The 16,621-nt window shown below is 47.1% G+C and overlaps 1 protein-coding gene across 10 annotated transcripts in view; it reads left to right on the forward strand.

Annotated features, from left to right (window-relative positions):
• The first annotated feature begins 4,114 nt into the window (after positions 1-4,114).
• Positions 4,115-16,621, forward strand: part of Fam219a (family with sequence similarity 219 member A) — a 55,616-nt gene continuing 43,109 nt past the window's right edge. For 2 of the 10 annotated variants that reach the window (XM_027403324.2, XM_027403327.2), the window contains exon 1: positions 4,115-4,501. In XM_027403324.2, coding sequence (XP_027259125.1) covers positions 4,442-4,501 — 60 coding nt within the window. In that variant the 5' untranslated portion in view covers positions 4,115-4,441. The remainder of the gene's footprint in view (positions 4,502-16,621) is intronic. The other 8 variants (XM_027403328.2, XM_027403332.2, XM_027403329.2 and 5 more) reach the window with 6 other exon arrangements.

Genomic DNA, 16,621 nt, shown 5'->3' on the forward strand with positions numbered 1-16,621 from the left:
TTCTGAAAGCATCGTCCCGGGGGGGGGGGGCGCGTTTCTTGAAAGACCACAATGTTGTCTAAATGTAAGTCCCTTTTGGGGGGTTATAAACAAACAAAGCAAAATTCCAGACCTTTTTTTAAATGATAACCAACTGAGTTATAAAGGGGTACTAAAATTTGTTAGTCATAAACTAAAATTAGCTCTTAACTGGAGTTCACAGAAGACTCTAATTTGGTTTTCTACTAAGAAGTCTGGCTGCCAGGCAATGTTTGGCAACGCTGCAAAGCTCCTGCACATAACACACACAGCTAGCTGGCATGCTCACCATTTTTAGGAAGGGCAGTTTGTTACTAGGGCATTACCAGTGATGTTTGGAACTGGTCATGGTTTATGGTGCCTGGCATTGGTGTATTTTACTTACAAATTATGATTAACTGGAGTGCCATCATGACTGATTTAATATGGTGTGAGTTACTTGATTAACTCTAGGGGGTAAAGGCAAGAGAGGCAAGACCTTACTCCTACTACTTGCCTGCCTTACTTGCTGAGCCAAAACAGGAGAAGCGGGGCCAGCCTCAGGAGCTTTTCACTTGATATGCCACCATCTGGAAGACTCCCCACTCCTCCTTACCCCAGTGATACCATACCCTGCCTTTCCTGAAGGTCTTTGCTCTGTTGTTGCCTCTGTGAGGCTCTGTCTGAACACTATATTTAAAATATAATCATCTGACCCCAAATTTTTAACTACATCACCCTGGTTTGTGTTTCTTCTTGGCACCTACTACCATCTAACATACCATGAGTTTCATTGATTTATTGACAATTTCCTTCCACGTAGAAGATAAGCTCCACCATCTGTAATCCTACATAAGAAGGAGTAGTTACCTCAGGAGTTGCACCTCCTAAGCCACAGATGAACATAGTTCAAATCCAAATCATTCATAGCCCTGCTGCCAAAGCAGCCACACACACAGGAGCCCAGAAGAGAGTGTTTATACGTGCATTTTCATGTTACCAGGTCCCACTAAGCTCCCTGTTATTATTAGCCCCATCCAGGCTTACTCCTTCCCACCCATCAAACACACTCGAATGAAAACCTCCAAAGGCTACTTCATGCATTCAGATTAATATTCAACCAATTTCTTTTCAGAATTAAATATATGCAAGGTTTTATCCAAGAAACGGAGAGCAACAATGAACAAGAATACAGATTGGAGCTTTGCCACAATAGAGTTTATACAGTGGTAGCCATGTCACGCTGTTCTGTTTCCAGAAAGTGGACTTAGTCCTTTATAGGAAAAGATGAATACTGTGTTGAAACTTGACAGACATACAATAAAGAAAAAGGAAATTTAGGGCAGGGCAAAGTAAAGCAGATGGCAGCAGACGGGAAAGACTGTACCAGCCACAGGGCAAGGGCAGTTTCAAAGGCCTGAAGGAGAAAGAGAGTGTGGATATCACTCTTCAGAGAGAGGGCAGGTCAGTGTACTGAAGGGAGAATTTTCATGTAATTTATGGCAAGTCTGAAGTAGACCTGGTAGCAATTAGCAGCCCATTTGGGGTCATCTGGCCCTATGAACCAACCCAGTTAGATTTTTGAGACTTCAAGGACAACAGGAAATACTAAATACCAGGGTTGGAAAGATGGTTCTGCCATTAAGAGCATGCACTGCTCTTGTAGGAGACATGAGTTTGGTCTCCAGAGCCCATCTAGGGTGGCTAACAATCATCTGAAATTCTAACTCTAGGGGTATCTGATGCCTCTGGTCTCAGCAGCCACCTACACACACACACACACACACACACACACACACACACACACACACACACACACACACCTTTAAAAGAAGAAAGCTCAAAAGGACCTGATCAGTGGCGTGACATAAACCACTAAGCTTCTATCTGTCCTCTATCACAACCCTGACCTTTCCTCACCACTGTGGGCTTCCTACTGTCCTCCTCCCTGAAGCCTCTCTACTGCTCCAAACCTCATGCCTTTCTCTCCTTCAGCCCCAGGAATCCTTCATCTGTCTGCTCTCCATTCTACTGGGAGACAGAGACAACTTTCCAAGCATGCCCAGTACTAGGCATACCTTAGTACCTAGTGCTGATCTAAATTGAGTTTCACCGAGACAAGACCATGATAAACATAACCTAGCACAACCTAGCCCTTTTCTTACCACCCATGAGTAGTTATTGTGTACTGAAGTACCCTTCCCCACCAGTAGACGGTGCTGATGTGTGCAGTGCCTGTTGACCTAGGTTGCTCTCCTCTCTGTCTGTGGTTACCTCTCTCTGCATTCAATGTAACAAGTCATTGATGTTTCCCCAGTGAGACTGAGTCCTGTTTAAACTACAGGTTGCTAGAAAAAAATTCATTTGTGGTTAAAAAAAAAAAAAGCAGACCAGTGGTTAGGGGCCAAGGGGCAGTGAGAGCTGAAGTGGACTAAGGTACAAAGAATGTCTTGTATTAGAGGAGATATTCTATATTTTGATTGTGTCTATATAAGTGTACAACTCTGTCAAAACCCGAAGCTTACAAAAGGATCTATTTTATTATAAGTAACTAGCTAGACTTTGGTAATTTCAAGTTAAAACAAACTGTCTATAAACTAAGGGCCAGCTGCCTTAAAGCACATACAAGAGTTTCAAAACACAGCTCAGTCTCAACATAAAACTAGGCCATGGCCAACACAAGAACAGAATAACCTCTCAATGCTACAGAACTTTAAGAATGATAGGTTCTTCAGCTGTAGATGGCCAGCATAAAAGAAGCAGAGGGCACTAGGTTAATAGGCAAAAATATGTACCAAAATATGTAAAGTCACAAATATCATGGACACAGATTTGCTCTCCAAACCTCAATATACCTGGGTTTAAGTGTAGAAAGCTTAAAAAAGAAAAAAAGAAAAAAGAAAAAGAAGCCCTGGTAAGAATTAGAAAAGCAATTTCTGAATGACAGAGTCATTCTTTTATATCCCAGAATGCACCTTGAGAACCTGAAACTAGCTTGTCGTCCATGGTGATGCTGGGGGTGGGGGTGGGGGGCGGTGATTCAAAACTCTGGTGAGAAGGACATAGACACGACATTCACATGGCTGAGTGGATGAGGGGCTCGTAGGAAGGAGACTTGAGTTTGAGGGCAGGGAACCTGATTGGGAAAAGGGACTTTCTCCCCATCCTCTCCGACTTCTCATGCTAAACGCCTGCACACAATCTACTCCATATCTCCCGCACACTTCTCTTGTGAGCCCCCTCTCAGAGCCCCCTCATGGCAAATGGCCTCGTCCCCTACCCTGCGCTCAGCACTAACATGTAGCAGAGTGCTGGACAAAAAGTCCTTTGGGACAAGAAAGAGGAGCAAAGAGGAAGGGACTGAAGGGAGTAGGGGTGGGATGATTGGGGGGGGGGTGAACTGGACAGATGGGTCTGTGAAGTGAAGAGGGCGAAATAATAAGGAAAAGACAGATGCGGTTAAAAGTAAAAAAGACAGTGGCGTCAGGAAAATATGGGAGAGGAGGACAGGATTTGGATTTGTGAGAGAGCACAAGGGAATCAGGTCAGTGGGAACACAAGCCACGAGTGACAAGAGAGAGGTTGGAGATCAACAGGGAATAATTGGCGGTTAAGGTCAGAGGTCATCAGAAGACAGCAGGCCTCGGTGTGACATTACCTGCTTACGAGTCTGTTTCTGGGGCATTGCTGCAAAAATAGAAAGCTCCTCAAACCCTGAAAAACCTACAAAATGCTCCCTCTCCTGGGGAGAACTTTCTCCTTCTTGACCACACACAAAAAATGCAGACTCTCTTCCACTTCAGTTCCCAGTTTCCAGGGTTCTTCAGGGACAGCTGTCGTTGTGGGTCCCCCGCGCCCTTGTAGAACAGCATCGGCTCCTCCCTGACGCGGTTACCCAGCAACCGGCAGGGCAGTCAAAGCGCAGGCGCGCCTAGCGCCCCCTCCCGGCGCGGGGCGGAGGCGGAGCTGGCTGCGCAAGGATCCTCTGGCCCCGCTAAGCCCCGCCCCCGCGGCGAAAATACGTCCACGGGCTGCGCGCACTGGGAGCTCCCGCAAGTGGGCAGGGCTCGGGCGTCCAGACACCGCCTTCTCATGAATAATGCAGGATCCGGGCGGTGTCCCGGACCCGGAAGTGGAGTTGCAGAGTCACCGCAGTGGCTGAGCTGCTGACAGGAGGCGGCGGCGGAGGAGGAGGCGAGGCAAGACCTGCGGCTCCGCGGGGCCACTGCCGCGGTAGCTCTAGGCAACCCCACGGAGCTACGCCGGCCACAGTCAGCCCGCGAGCCTCTCGCCGCCTGTCCATCCTTCCATCCGCTTATCCGCCCGACTGGTCCGGGGCGGCCTAGTCTGCATCATCTGCCGGACTTCTGGGGCCGCCGCCCCGTGCGGTCCCGTCGGTGTCCCTGGCCGCGCCCGGCCCCTGGCCCGCTCGCCCGCCGGCACCATGATGGAGGAGATCGACCGGTTCCAGGTGCCCACCGCGCACTCGGAGATGCAGCCGCTGGTGAGGGGGCGGGCGGCGGGCAGGCCAGGGCTGGGAGGGGCGCCGCCGGAGGGAAAGGAAGGAACTAGGCCGTGGGGATTGTGCGAGGGGGAGCCATCTGATAAGGCGGGGGGTGGGGGGAATGAAAACGCATTGCCGGGGGAGGGAGTCTTGCAGAGCGAGGAAACCGGGGGAGATTACCTGCTGTGAGAGTGAAGGACCTGGAAGGGCGGAGGGCACGGTCAGCGGAGGCAATACGCCGTCGGATAGGACCGGGGGAAGCCCGATAGTGCCCACTGCTAGTGGGGGTCCATCGAGGGCGATGTCACAGGGCATCTTTGGCAGCAGGCCCAGGAGATCGGGATGGGGGTGGGTGAGAAAGGCGTTTAGCCCTCGAGGCCTCTGATGCTCAGGACGAAGGAGAAGGCCACAAGATCAGTCAATCTAACGAGGACTTGCAAATAGGCTTTTAGAAAAGGAGAGGCCTGCCCGCCAGTCCTTTATATAAATAGCAAAGCTGAACAGGAACCAGGCACCGATGGGGGCAGAGGTTCGGTGCAGGACCTGGGAATTCCCTTCTTCTCAAGAGAGGAGCGCCCCCAGTTCAAGCTGGGGGCATCTGGAATCGGGTAGGGGAAGAGTGTGTGGTGGCGAGATGAAGAATCAAGGGTGTCCATGAGAACACTAAGGTGCCACCAGAATAGGAGGTGGAGCTGTGCTGGAGCAGCCTGTGCAGACCGGTTCGGAATTCGGAAGAGCCCTTGTCATCTTAGGCCTACGTGCTTGGAGTCTTTGCAGGGCGGGGATCCTGCCTCCGGTCCTCGGTCCTGGAGTCAGGCAGGAATGATGTCATCGATGCCGGCGCCGAGGGGATGGAAGGGGGAGGGTGATACCGATTTATGGAGGCATGGCCTAAAGAAGAGGATGCTTGCTGGCCATTGCCCTGGGGCTACCTGGCTGTCATTGCTGACAGCAAATGGGTAGGAAAGTCACAGGCCTATCCAGCTGGACTAGAGAAGGGAGAGGGGAAAAGAATGCTTAGGCTGTGTTCATTCACTTAACCCACCTTGGGGCCAGGGCTGCAAGAGCTAAAACGATGCAGGATAGGCCAGGAACCAAGAGGTATGGATGCTTGCCTTGCCCTCTGCTGGCACTGACATGTGCTCTCCCACTCCTGAAACCCAAGGGGCTGCCTAAGCCTCTTCCCTCTGTTAGTCAGAGTGGCCCAGAATAAGTTCTTCTCTTGGGCCTGCAGCTTCAGAATTGACAATATGCTTTGTGGTTTCCTAGATAAGTAACTTGCCTATTACAGTAGCCAAGAAGGACCAAGGTGGGAACTATGCCATATAGTTTGCTGGATAATTAGTTGCCATCTAGCTGGAGATGTGTGTCTTCTACATTTTGTAATGCTGAGACAGATGAGCTTTGTAGAAGTGTACAATATTCAGTGGAGAGAATCCTGCAGGGCTTTTTTCCTACCTTGATGCCACCACTGAATTATTTGGGAACCAGAAAATCCCTGGGGAGAAGTTTGTTCTATGAACATAAAGAAGGACCTTGGCTGGGTTAGAACTTTGCTTAATAGGCTCCCTATTCAGCTAACCTTGTTTCCAAACTAGGATGCCCTTCCAGTTCTAAGCTAATCGTGTGTGGATGGGTGGATGAAAGGGGTGGAGGTTCTGGTAAGTTGAAGAAAGGAGTGGTTCTTGTTTCTCATCTGAGGTTCCTGAAATAATAGCTAAGGAAAGAGAAGAAAGAGTAAGGCCATCAGGATTGTGCACTTGTCTTGGTGACTCTGTATTTCTGGTATTCTTTCTTAATCATGGTCGGAAGAGTCCTGAGCTGTTTTGGTTTGTATGGCCCTGAAGAAATAGTTTGTGGTGAGGAGGTGCTCATTAGAATAGCTGTAGCTGCCCATGCCCTTTTTTGAAAGCTAAAGCAGTCTTCAAGAGAACACTGGGTTGAGGCTGAGTGAATCTTAAAGAAATAACAATACAGTCTAACACTTGGGGGTCATAGACAGTACCCTGTTTCTTGACTCTTGCTCCTTTATTGGAGTCTAGAGACACCCCAGACTCTTAAGTACCCTTTATCTCATTGAGAACAGCAGAATCATGTATAGCGCTTCCCCAAGGAGCCTTCATTTGGGTTGTAGGGAATCAAGATGCACACCGCAGAGGTGGAGGGCAGAGTGGCTCCGTAGCCATGTTTGGCGAAAGACCATCAAAACTAGGGCCCCAGGCTCAGATTCACCTGTGATCCCTTCCATTTTCTGCTATTATTTATGGTGACTTCTAGGAAGTCTCTTGTCCTCCCTGAACTGTTTTTCCATTTACAAAACAAACTATTCATTTAATGTTTAAACAATAAATAGTTCCTCATTCTCCCTTCCAAAGGATATCATGGAGACTGATGTACCAACTCAGGAAATTGATTTCCCAAATACTGAATGTCTACACTGTTCCAGATACTCACAAGATATCAGGGACATGGTAGTTAGCCACAGAAGCTCAGATGGGCCTGCCCTGCTGGATCACACAGTTCAGTAAGAGCTGATTTGTGTTGCTCACTCCCTGAGAGCATTGTGGAGTCTGCCTCCTTAGACCCCAAGAAAAGATGAAAGCTTTGGTATTGGCCTTATTGCCCCTTTCAGGACCTGGGCGTACAAACAAGGGCCTGTGTCTAGGACCCCACCATCAAATAATCCTCCCTCAAGGAGAAGCATCTTTTTCTTTATTTTTACTTGAAAGAGAAACTCATCTTGAAAAAGAGGCTTGGGGGAGTGGCAGCACTTTAGAGGGAAGGTGCAGCCAGTAGATCTGGGTGTTTCCAAGGTGCTAATTTAAGCATTAGCTCTCAGCTCGTGGGAGGCAGAGGAAGAAATCCCTGCCCTGTTGTTGCTGCTGCTGCTGTTACCACAGCTGCCTGGAGCCTCCTGTCCGGGGTGGGAGTTTGCCCAAAAGGAGTAGCTTCCCTTCTTTCCCTATCAGGCCAGTTATTTAATTGGCCTGGCTGCATCTCAGCAGCTGAACCAGGTCCCAGCCTATCCCTGAGCTCCCCAGGGTCTCTTCTTGTCTCCTTAGGAAATGAGAGCTCTTCTTGGTGATCTATTCCCTGGGCTCTGTTCCTGCTGTGTCTGTCTCCCAGAAACTTTGGAGTGGCCCATTAATTGTGCCAGCTGTGCCATACACCTCACTAATCCAGGGAAACTCCCTGCTTCCCAGGGCTCTGTTGAACAATTGAGTATATTTGGGCTGTTGTTGGTATGAGTGGCAGCAGGCACAAGCCCTCTGGCCTGTTGTCTGTACAGCCACACAATCTACATCTTGGAAGAGATTTGTTGCAAGAAAAACAAATAGAGCTTTTGAGTACTTAATTTCATCCAGCAATACTCTCCCTCCTGTGCAGTCAAAGGCATAAGATACTTACTGAGTGGCATATGGCAGCAGACGTGGTCCCTGCCGGCTTGAGAGAATGCTAGTCTAGCCTCAATGAAACCAGATTACCCATTAACTCATTTGTTTAGTTCAGAGTGTTTGCTACGTATCTGCTCAGTTCCTGGTACTTTAAGAATACAAAGACTAGTAAAGGCTTCACTTATGGATCTCCAGGAGAAGGAGGGGCTCGAATGATAACAGGAAGGTTTATAGATGTATGTCAGAATGCATATTAATGGATGGTGATCCTGAGAGAATGCTGCCATTTTGACCCTTTGGCTGTTGTAGCTGGAAGAGGAGTTTAAGACTTCTGTTGCCTGCTGACTCTAAGGGATGAAGATTGCCAGGGTGTCAACTCAGTCACTGGGCCACAGGAGCTCCTGAGAGTGGAAAGGAGAGCATCACAAAGGAAGTCAACACTGAGGAAGACTAACCTATATGTCTGCTCTGGTTTATGTGCCTTTAAGTTGTTCCTTGTAGTCAGATGGATCTTCAGTTTTAAGGGGGTAGCTGCTGGGGAGAAGACATTCTCTTTATCTTCCTCCATGGAAAACTGGGGTTGGGTTTGCCAAAGCCTTAATCTTTACCTACATAGCTCCTTCTCCAAAATACACTATGGAAGAACCTAGATGTTGTTCTGGGCTCAACAAACAGACTCTCACTGCAGGAGTATACCCAGAGAAGGGTTGACTGAGGTACCATGGGATAATGAGTACCACAGGAGAACCAAGAAGCAGGGCCCAAGGCCCAAAGATGGGTTCTTATCCGATGGTAAGGGAGGCCTTCATAGAGTCGACACTGCTAACCAGCTCTTAGAAGAGTATTAGGAATACCAGTCAGACATGGTACAGAAAAGGCAAGACTTCCAGGCACCAGACATGGAAGAAGAAACAAAAGAGTACATTTGGGATGAAGTAAAGCCTGTAACTAAGAGAAACAGATTTGAGCTTAGGATACTACTTTAGTGGTGAACGAGAGATTAGCGAAAGTGAGGTTGGAGGGTGAGACGTCAGTAGGGAGACTGGATAAGAGATGGTGAGGCCAGAGTAAAAGCAGATGTGCATAAAATGCCAGGGCAGGGTATGGAGCCGCTTTAGATGTGGAATGCACAGCTAGAGAATCAGAGCTGACCCCAAGGTTCCTGATGTGGACATTTGAATGGAGGAAGGGACCACCGCCAACCATCTCAGGAAATGTGGGAGCCGTGCCCTTGTTTTGGTGACTTCTTGTAAAACACGGTTTCTCTTTTCCTTTGCTGAACTTCTGAGATTATGGGGAACTCGGGAGTTCTAGAAAACAAACATGATGACAGTGACCCCAGCCTCACAGGGTCACAGAGTATGTGCTCCTCTAAATAATTTCTGCATTGCAGCCTACTTTGCTGAGTACAGAGAATTGGTGGCAGCAAGAAACCATAGTCGGGTTTTTATTTATTGTTTTCTAGACATGTTACTCAGTAAGTCACTAAAGATGACTTGAACTCTTGATCATCCTGCTGCTGCCTCTGTATGTAGCAGAGAAGATAAATCACAGTATACCCAAAGATGACTTTGAACTTTGTATCTTCTGCCCCCCACCTTCTAAGCACTGAGATTCCAGTGTAATCTGAAATCCTCTGACCTGGTATAATTCTCATCATCTATTTTGTCAAATTTACAGTTTTATTTCACTGGTTTATTCTACCATGACTATCTGCAAGAGTCATAAGAGGTAGGACGTATGCTGCCCTTTTCTGAAAGTATTTCATATACCCTGCAAGCTGTACTTGGAGTTGAAACCTGGATGCTACTCCTGTGCAGGCAAGGGGTGCTGAAGAAACAGACTCCCCTGGTGAGAGCACTTACCAAGTGCCCCAGTGTGACTTTGCAGGAGGTAATCCCATAGTAGTTGGTGTTCAGGCTGAGACCTTCACAGGCCCATTGCCCTTAACTGCTTCTAGCCCTGGGCAAACAGGAATGGGAAGTAGACACTTCTTTCCTGGAACTTCATTAGCTTCTGGGCCCCACTCCCCTCCAGGAAAGGGCAGAAGGAGGGCTAAGGTTGTATCTCAGTTAGTAGAGCACTTGAGTAGGAAACCTTGGGTTCCATCCTCACCACTGCACAAACTGAGTGTGATAATGCTTACCTGTAACCCCAGCACTTAGAAAAGGGGAGCAGGAGGATCAAAAATTTGACATCATCCTTGGCTACATAATAAGTTTGAGGCCAGCCTGGGCTACATGAGGTTCTGTCTCAAAACACAAAGAAAGGTGGGCTAGAGATATGGCTCCATGGTTAAGAGTGTTTTTAGCTCTTCTGAGCCTGAGTTCAGTTCCCAGGACCCATGTTGTATGTGGCTCATAGCCACCTGCAACTCCAGTTCTAAGGCATCCCACATCTTCTCGTTCCCACAGGTATCCACATACATTCACACAGATGCACACACACACACACACACACACACACACACACACACACACACACACACACACACTGGTGCTTTGTGGTTTTTGTTTTTTTTTTTATCAGTTTGACACAAGCTAGAGCTATCTGAGAGCAGGGAGCTACAATTGAGAAAATGCCTCCATGAGATTGGCATGTAAGCAAGCCTGTGGGGTATTTTTGAAATTAGTGATCAATTGTGGGTGGTGCCACCCTGGGCAGATGTTCCTGGGGTATATAAGAAAGTGGACTGAGCAAGCCATGAGGAGCAAGCCAGTAAGCAGCATTCCATGGCCTCTGCTCCAGTGCCTTCCTTCAGGTTCTTGCCCTGACTTTTCTCAGGGATGCAGAGTAACCTGACAATTGTAAGCTGAAATAGACCCTTTTCTCTCCAAGTTGCTTTCAGTCATGGTATTTATCACAGCAATTAAAACCTAAGACAAGCCTTATGCCTGGAAAGGAGAAATAGAAACTACTTCTTGTGCTTAGCTTAGCTGTACTGTGCCTTTCAGCTGACTGGGAAAACTGGTACAAAGAGTCACAAGAGAGGCAGGAATGGAGACAATCAGGCTGAAGCAGCCACCCAGAGTTCTGATTGAAGTCTGGAGCCATTGTTCCCTAAGGAGGCTGGTACAATGGGTCTGTAACCCAGCGCCAGAGAGAGTGACAGGCGGATCCCTGGAGCCCACTGGCCAGCAATCTGTGAGCTCCAGGTTCAGTGAAACAGCCTGTCTCAAAAAATAAAATGGAATTGATAAGGGAAAAACTCTACATTGATCTCTGGCTTCCAGATGTGCTCACACAAGTGTATACACAAACCGGCATGCATGTGTGCATGACCTATACAAACATACCCAAGGACCTAGAGAGATGGCTCAGTGGTTAAAAGCACTGGTTGTTCTTCCAGAGGACCCAGGTTCAGTTCCCAGCACTCACATCAAGTAGCTCAAAACTGCCTATAGCTCCAGCCCCCAGCTCCAGGGGTTCCAACTCTCTCTTCTGGCCACTATGGGCATCCTCACACACACAGCACACACGTGTGTACGCACACACACATAAATAAAAATCAAAAATCCTCAAAATTCCATTTAAAAATATTTTCTGAATTGCTGAGCATGGGGTATACACCTTTAACTCTAATGCTAGGGAGGCTGAGGCAGGAGGATCTTGAGCTTGGGTCCAGTTTGGGATACACAGCAAGCTCCAGGCCAGCATGGGCTACAACACTGTGTGGGAAAAATAAAAAACTGAATAACACAAACTGTAAAGTGAGAATCTATGTATTTCAATATATAGTTAATTTTAGTATAACTACAGTCAATCTGTAAGTTATTTATGGTTCCCATATTTATTGTATACTTGTATAGAAAATAGTGATCATCAGCCAAAATGACTTAGAACTGCATCTCCTATGGTATTTTGTTAAGAATACTGATCCTTTGGGATACTTATGATGAAAAGGCTTTCTACACCAATTCCTTGGGAAAACACTCCTGTGCTACCCTACTAGGGTACTCACTAGCATTTAAAGGCTCTGAGAAGCCCTGCCCTAAAGCAGCATCTTCAACTGTGTTAAGCTCAATCTTTCCCATACTATGTAGCCTTGGCTGCCCCCCTGCCAAAACCCCAGCTATTTGCCCGCCTTTACTAATCTCGGGTGTTGGTACCACCACACCCAGCCCAGAACATTACTCCTCAATGTTACACTACTAACATCTTACAGACTCAGCGTGTTTTATTGAATCATCTCTAGTCTCTGGCTTAGAAGAGTCTGTGTTCTGATTGACTCTAAATGGATATTCTTCTCTGTTCTTTTTTTTAACTTTTAAATATCTGTTTATCTTATTTTATGTCTAAGAGTGTTCAGGTTGTGTACCATATGTGTGCCTGGTATCTGCAGATGTCAGAAGAGGACATCAAATCCCCTGAGACTGGAGTTGCAGGTGGTTGTAAGCCACCACGTGTGTTCTGGGAATCAAACTCAGGGCCTCTAGAAGAACAAGTACTTTTAAGCACCGAATATCTCTCCAGCCCCTTCCCTGTTCCTTTGAGCCTCTCTCAGAAATCACACCATCTTACCCAGTGTTGGGCCTAGTGGGATATTGCTGACTTGACTCAGGGCCTGACTGGCAGCTGCCAGCAGCAAGTTTCTCATGATCTCTGATAGAGGAGCACACATACACAGGGCCTTGTCTTTCTCATAATTTGAGGGGAAAAAAAAATTACTTTCCTTCTGTTCAGTTTTGTGGGTAGTTTGTTTTTACAAATTTATTGAGATATAATTCATATTATGCTTTAACCATTTTAAACATTACTTTTAATTCTAGCTTGGCTCCCTATGCCTTAGTTCTGTTTCTCTTTTGGCCTCTTTTGCACTGTCCTTTTATGTTCAGCCAGGCGGTATGGAAAATAAAGATTATAGTCCAAGTATCTTGTCAGGAAGAATGCCATTGGAATTCACAACAAGAAGTGAACTCCTGCTTTAAGAGATGTGCCTTAGCCTACTCTGAAGCCTTAGTAAATGCCCCTGCCGTTCACGACAGCCCAAGGGTATTCCTACACAATCACTTCACACCCTCTTGGTCCCTAAGTAACACAAAGTATGGGTGATAGTAAGGTTTTGGCCCTCATACCAATGCTCATTGAACTGTAGTGTCTGTCTGGGGCATTGTATAGGTAAATTCTGAGAAAGAGCCCTGGTATTATGAGAAAAGTGATGTTATTGACTTTCCATGTCTGCCATGGTCTTCAGTGGGAGGAATGGCCTTTTTGATGCTCTGCCTTACCATCCTGGCTTCCCTTAATCATAATCATTATCCTGGGCAGACAACACAGGAAAGGGAGACTTGGGGGATGGGAGCCCACTCAGCAGGCTGTCTCACTGAGGGCTGCAGTCTTGTGACATAGCTCCTTAAGAACTGAATATTCACCTTTCCTATCCCAGTCTCCCTAACCAGATCTTCAGCATTAGGTCTTGAAGAATGTGCAAAGTTAACAGTCCTTAACCATCCTTTGGAGTTGGTGGACTAGGTGAGAAGGTGGAGCCTTCAGTCTGCCAAACAGCTAAGAAGGACAGCGGGGCAGAATGAGGCAGAGATCTCATGAATAGCACACGAGTGGCTGGCCATGCTTAACATGAAATCATAACCCCTTAACAGTAGCACGAAGAGCCCCTGCTAGCCTCAGCATCTTCCTGGTTTTACTCCAGGCTGAAAGGACCCTGGTTTTCCTTCTATGATTTCACTGAAGCAATTCCTTCCCTGGCTGTCCTACCTACACAAATAAATACTTTCAAGTTGTTTTTTTTTTTTTTTCTTTCCACACAGACCTGTCCATGAGATCTGAGCAGCCCACATTACTGTGACTGCCTCTGTGTTTCATGATCATATTTAGTAGTTCTGCCTTTTGTTATGTTGAGCTTGGGGCATATTTGAAAGACGGTGGCCTTTTTGTACACAGTGTAAAATCAAGAGGCAAACCTGGAACTACATTGTAAGCCAGGCTTGACTGGCAGTTGGGTAAGGGGCCACAAGGGCTGTGAAATGGCAGCTTCATGCGAATCAAGAACTACATCACGTGTGTGTGATGTAAATCTTTTCGTTGTTCTTCTGGTTTTCTTGAAACAGGTTCTCACTCTGTAGCCTATGATGACCTGGAACTCATTGTGTAACCCGGGCTGACCTCAAATCCTTATAATCCTCCTTCCTCAGCCTCCTAAGTGTTAGATTACAAGCATGTGTCAACATGACTGGCATATGTAATAAAACCATTATTCGCAGAAAAATAGTTTTCTGAATTCATCAAGGTGGAATCAAGGTAAGGCTGTGTGAGTAGGTAGATGAGGTATAACTTCAAAGAGAGTTAGTGCCTCAGAGGACAGGAAGTTTAATAGAAGTCTATTATATGAGGTGGCCACTAGGAAACCTAGTGTACTATTGGGTTGCACTGATAGAAGTGTGTAGTCCTGATCTGAGGAGGTGATGGTCCCGTTCTGTCCTATCCTGCACAGCATTGTCTGAAACCCTGAATTCTTTGCTGTCATCCTTCAAGAGACTGACAAAAAGAATCGAAATCATGTCATGTGAGAACAGTTGAAAGAATTGCAGCTGTTTGGCCTGTGGATAAACAGTTTCAGAGAGCACAGTACATGACCAAAGCTTCTGAGTCCTAGATGACCAGGATTAGGAAAGAAAGGTTAGATTTCAAGCTACCTGTGACTTCACAGGGAAGATGCAGGACCATTGAATGGGAGCATGAAGGGGCTCCTACCTTTCTCCTCTTTGAGGTAGTGGCTCTTCAGCTGGCCAGAGGCCAAGACACCTGGAGGACACTGCTCTTTAGAAAATGCCATGCTCTTTCCAAAATAGTGATAGAGCAGAAACACGGCTGAGTGAGGCGGTCGTGTTCCAGACACACTGAGCAGTGCTTGGTTCCTGTGATGAGCTTTTGCTAATCTCATTATTTCAAGGCCTGTCCTCCAGGCTCCATCTTTTCCTGGCCTCCCGTTCTTTCTCTCAACAAGATGTAAGCATACCATCTTTCACCTTGGAGTGGGACTTTTGTGTAGAGTTTTAGGCCTACCCTAGATTCCTTTTTAAGAGAGAAATAGACTTCCTAAGCACTTGACCTACCTTGGGAAGTGGGTTGAGAGGGCTCTAGACATTGGTTGTATACTCCTTTATGCAGGGTCTGAAGACAGGAAATAGGCTTGACTGTTACAGGGGCAGCTTAACGTTAGTCTGGCCAGAACCAAGGTGTCCTGGTCCCAGGCCCAGGGTATTTCCTTTACAACTTGAGGCCTAGTTCAGTTTTCTACATCAAGCTTCATGGGCCTTTGTGGCCTCCAAACCAACTTCATTCCTCAAAGCTATTCATTTCTACTGTTCACGCCAGCTTTCTTATAGGACCAGACAGCTCTTTCACCCCCCTGTCTTCTTGGTACCTGGAGAATATCCTCTTTTAGGAACTCCCCTCATCTCTGACTACTCACTCTTACCCATTCTCCAAAATCAGGACAACTCTGTTTCCCCAGGAAGCCTTCCCTGGCTATTCTTGTGAGCTGTCAACTAGTCTTAGGGCCTCTAACCTCTATCTAGTCTAGTACCTGGTATATATGACATTCTGGCTCAACGTGTCTACTTCAATGAACTATGCTGTCCCCCAGTCTTGTTCCCCCAGTTCCTCCTCTATCTCACTGCCAGGAAGCATCTACTCCCAGGGCTTGATAGTCCAGAAAGAAGAAACTCGGTCTTGTGAAATGGAATTAAGAGGAGACAGCTGGCTTGTTTGAGGATGAGTAAGAGCAGACAGGAGTTGGGGGATTCTGGGGAATGAGTAGGTGGGAGCCAGGGAGCAGAAACGTACATATTGAAGAATTGTGGGAGTTTCAGGGGGATAGATGGATTGAAGAATTCATTCATTATTCCAAGAAACATCTTTTGAGCATCTGCTGTGTGCAAGATGCTGCACCAGAAGTAGGGAATAGAATAATCAAGAAAGCAAGCTTGGCAATCCAGTGGGAGAAACAGATCCTAAACAACTAAAGCACACAACCGAAGTCACAGTGAGGAACAGGTGAGTGGTAGAAACACAGGAAAAGGAGATGTGAATGAGAACAGTGAGATGGGTGTCAGGTAAACTGCCTGTGGGAACGTGCTGTTTGGCTCAGACCACGGACTGAGGATGTCCTGGGATGCTCTGACAGGGAGTGACTGCTTCTTGCTCCCTGGCATGTCAGGGACTCCCCCAGAGTCCCTTCCAAGAGGGACTTTCTCCGTCCTCTTCTTTTACAGCCCTAGGTAAGTTTTCAGAAATAGGCATGAGGAAGGGCCAGTGTAGCCCTGCTCCCATTGGTAGTGAAACCTTTAACCACACTGCCAGTTCTATTGTGGGACTGGGAGAGCTATTAATAGTGTGGTGATATTTAATATTTAATGAGCTCTGTTGATGAAGAGCTCTTACCTGAGTTCTCCAACACTGTGTATTTGTATATATCCTCCTAGAGATGGGAAAGGTACCCAAAGTCTTGGCGGGAAGAGGGAAGGAAGAATACAACCTGGACAGCCTGTCTTTAGCATGCCAGGCTCATGTTCTTGGCACAGAAGCTGAAGGTGCATTCTGTCTAGGGTAGGCCTGCCTACTGATGGAAAAGGCATCAGCCACTAGCATGCAGATTGCAGAGCTCATGGTAGGAGCCTCCACTGAGTTTCCTGTGGTCCCCAGAGCAGTCCCTGAAGATGCTAGCTTCCAGAAAACCTCTGCTCTCAGCTGGCCTGCTGCTCCC

The sequence above is a fragment of the Cricetulus griseus genome, chromosome 2 (assembly GCF_003668045.3).
Source record: "Cricetulus griseus strain 17A/GY chromosome 2, alternate assembly CriGri-PICRH-1.0, whole genome shotgun sequence".
Taxonomy (NCBI): domain Eukaryota; kingdom Metazoa; phylum Chordata; class Mammalia; order Rodentia; family Cricetidae; genus Cricetulus; species Cricetulus griseus.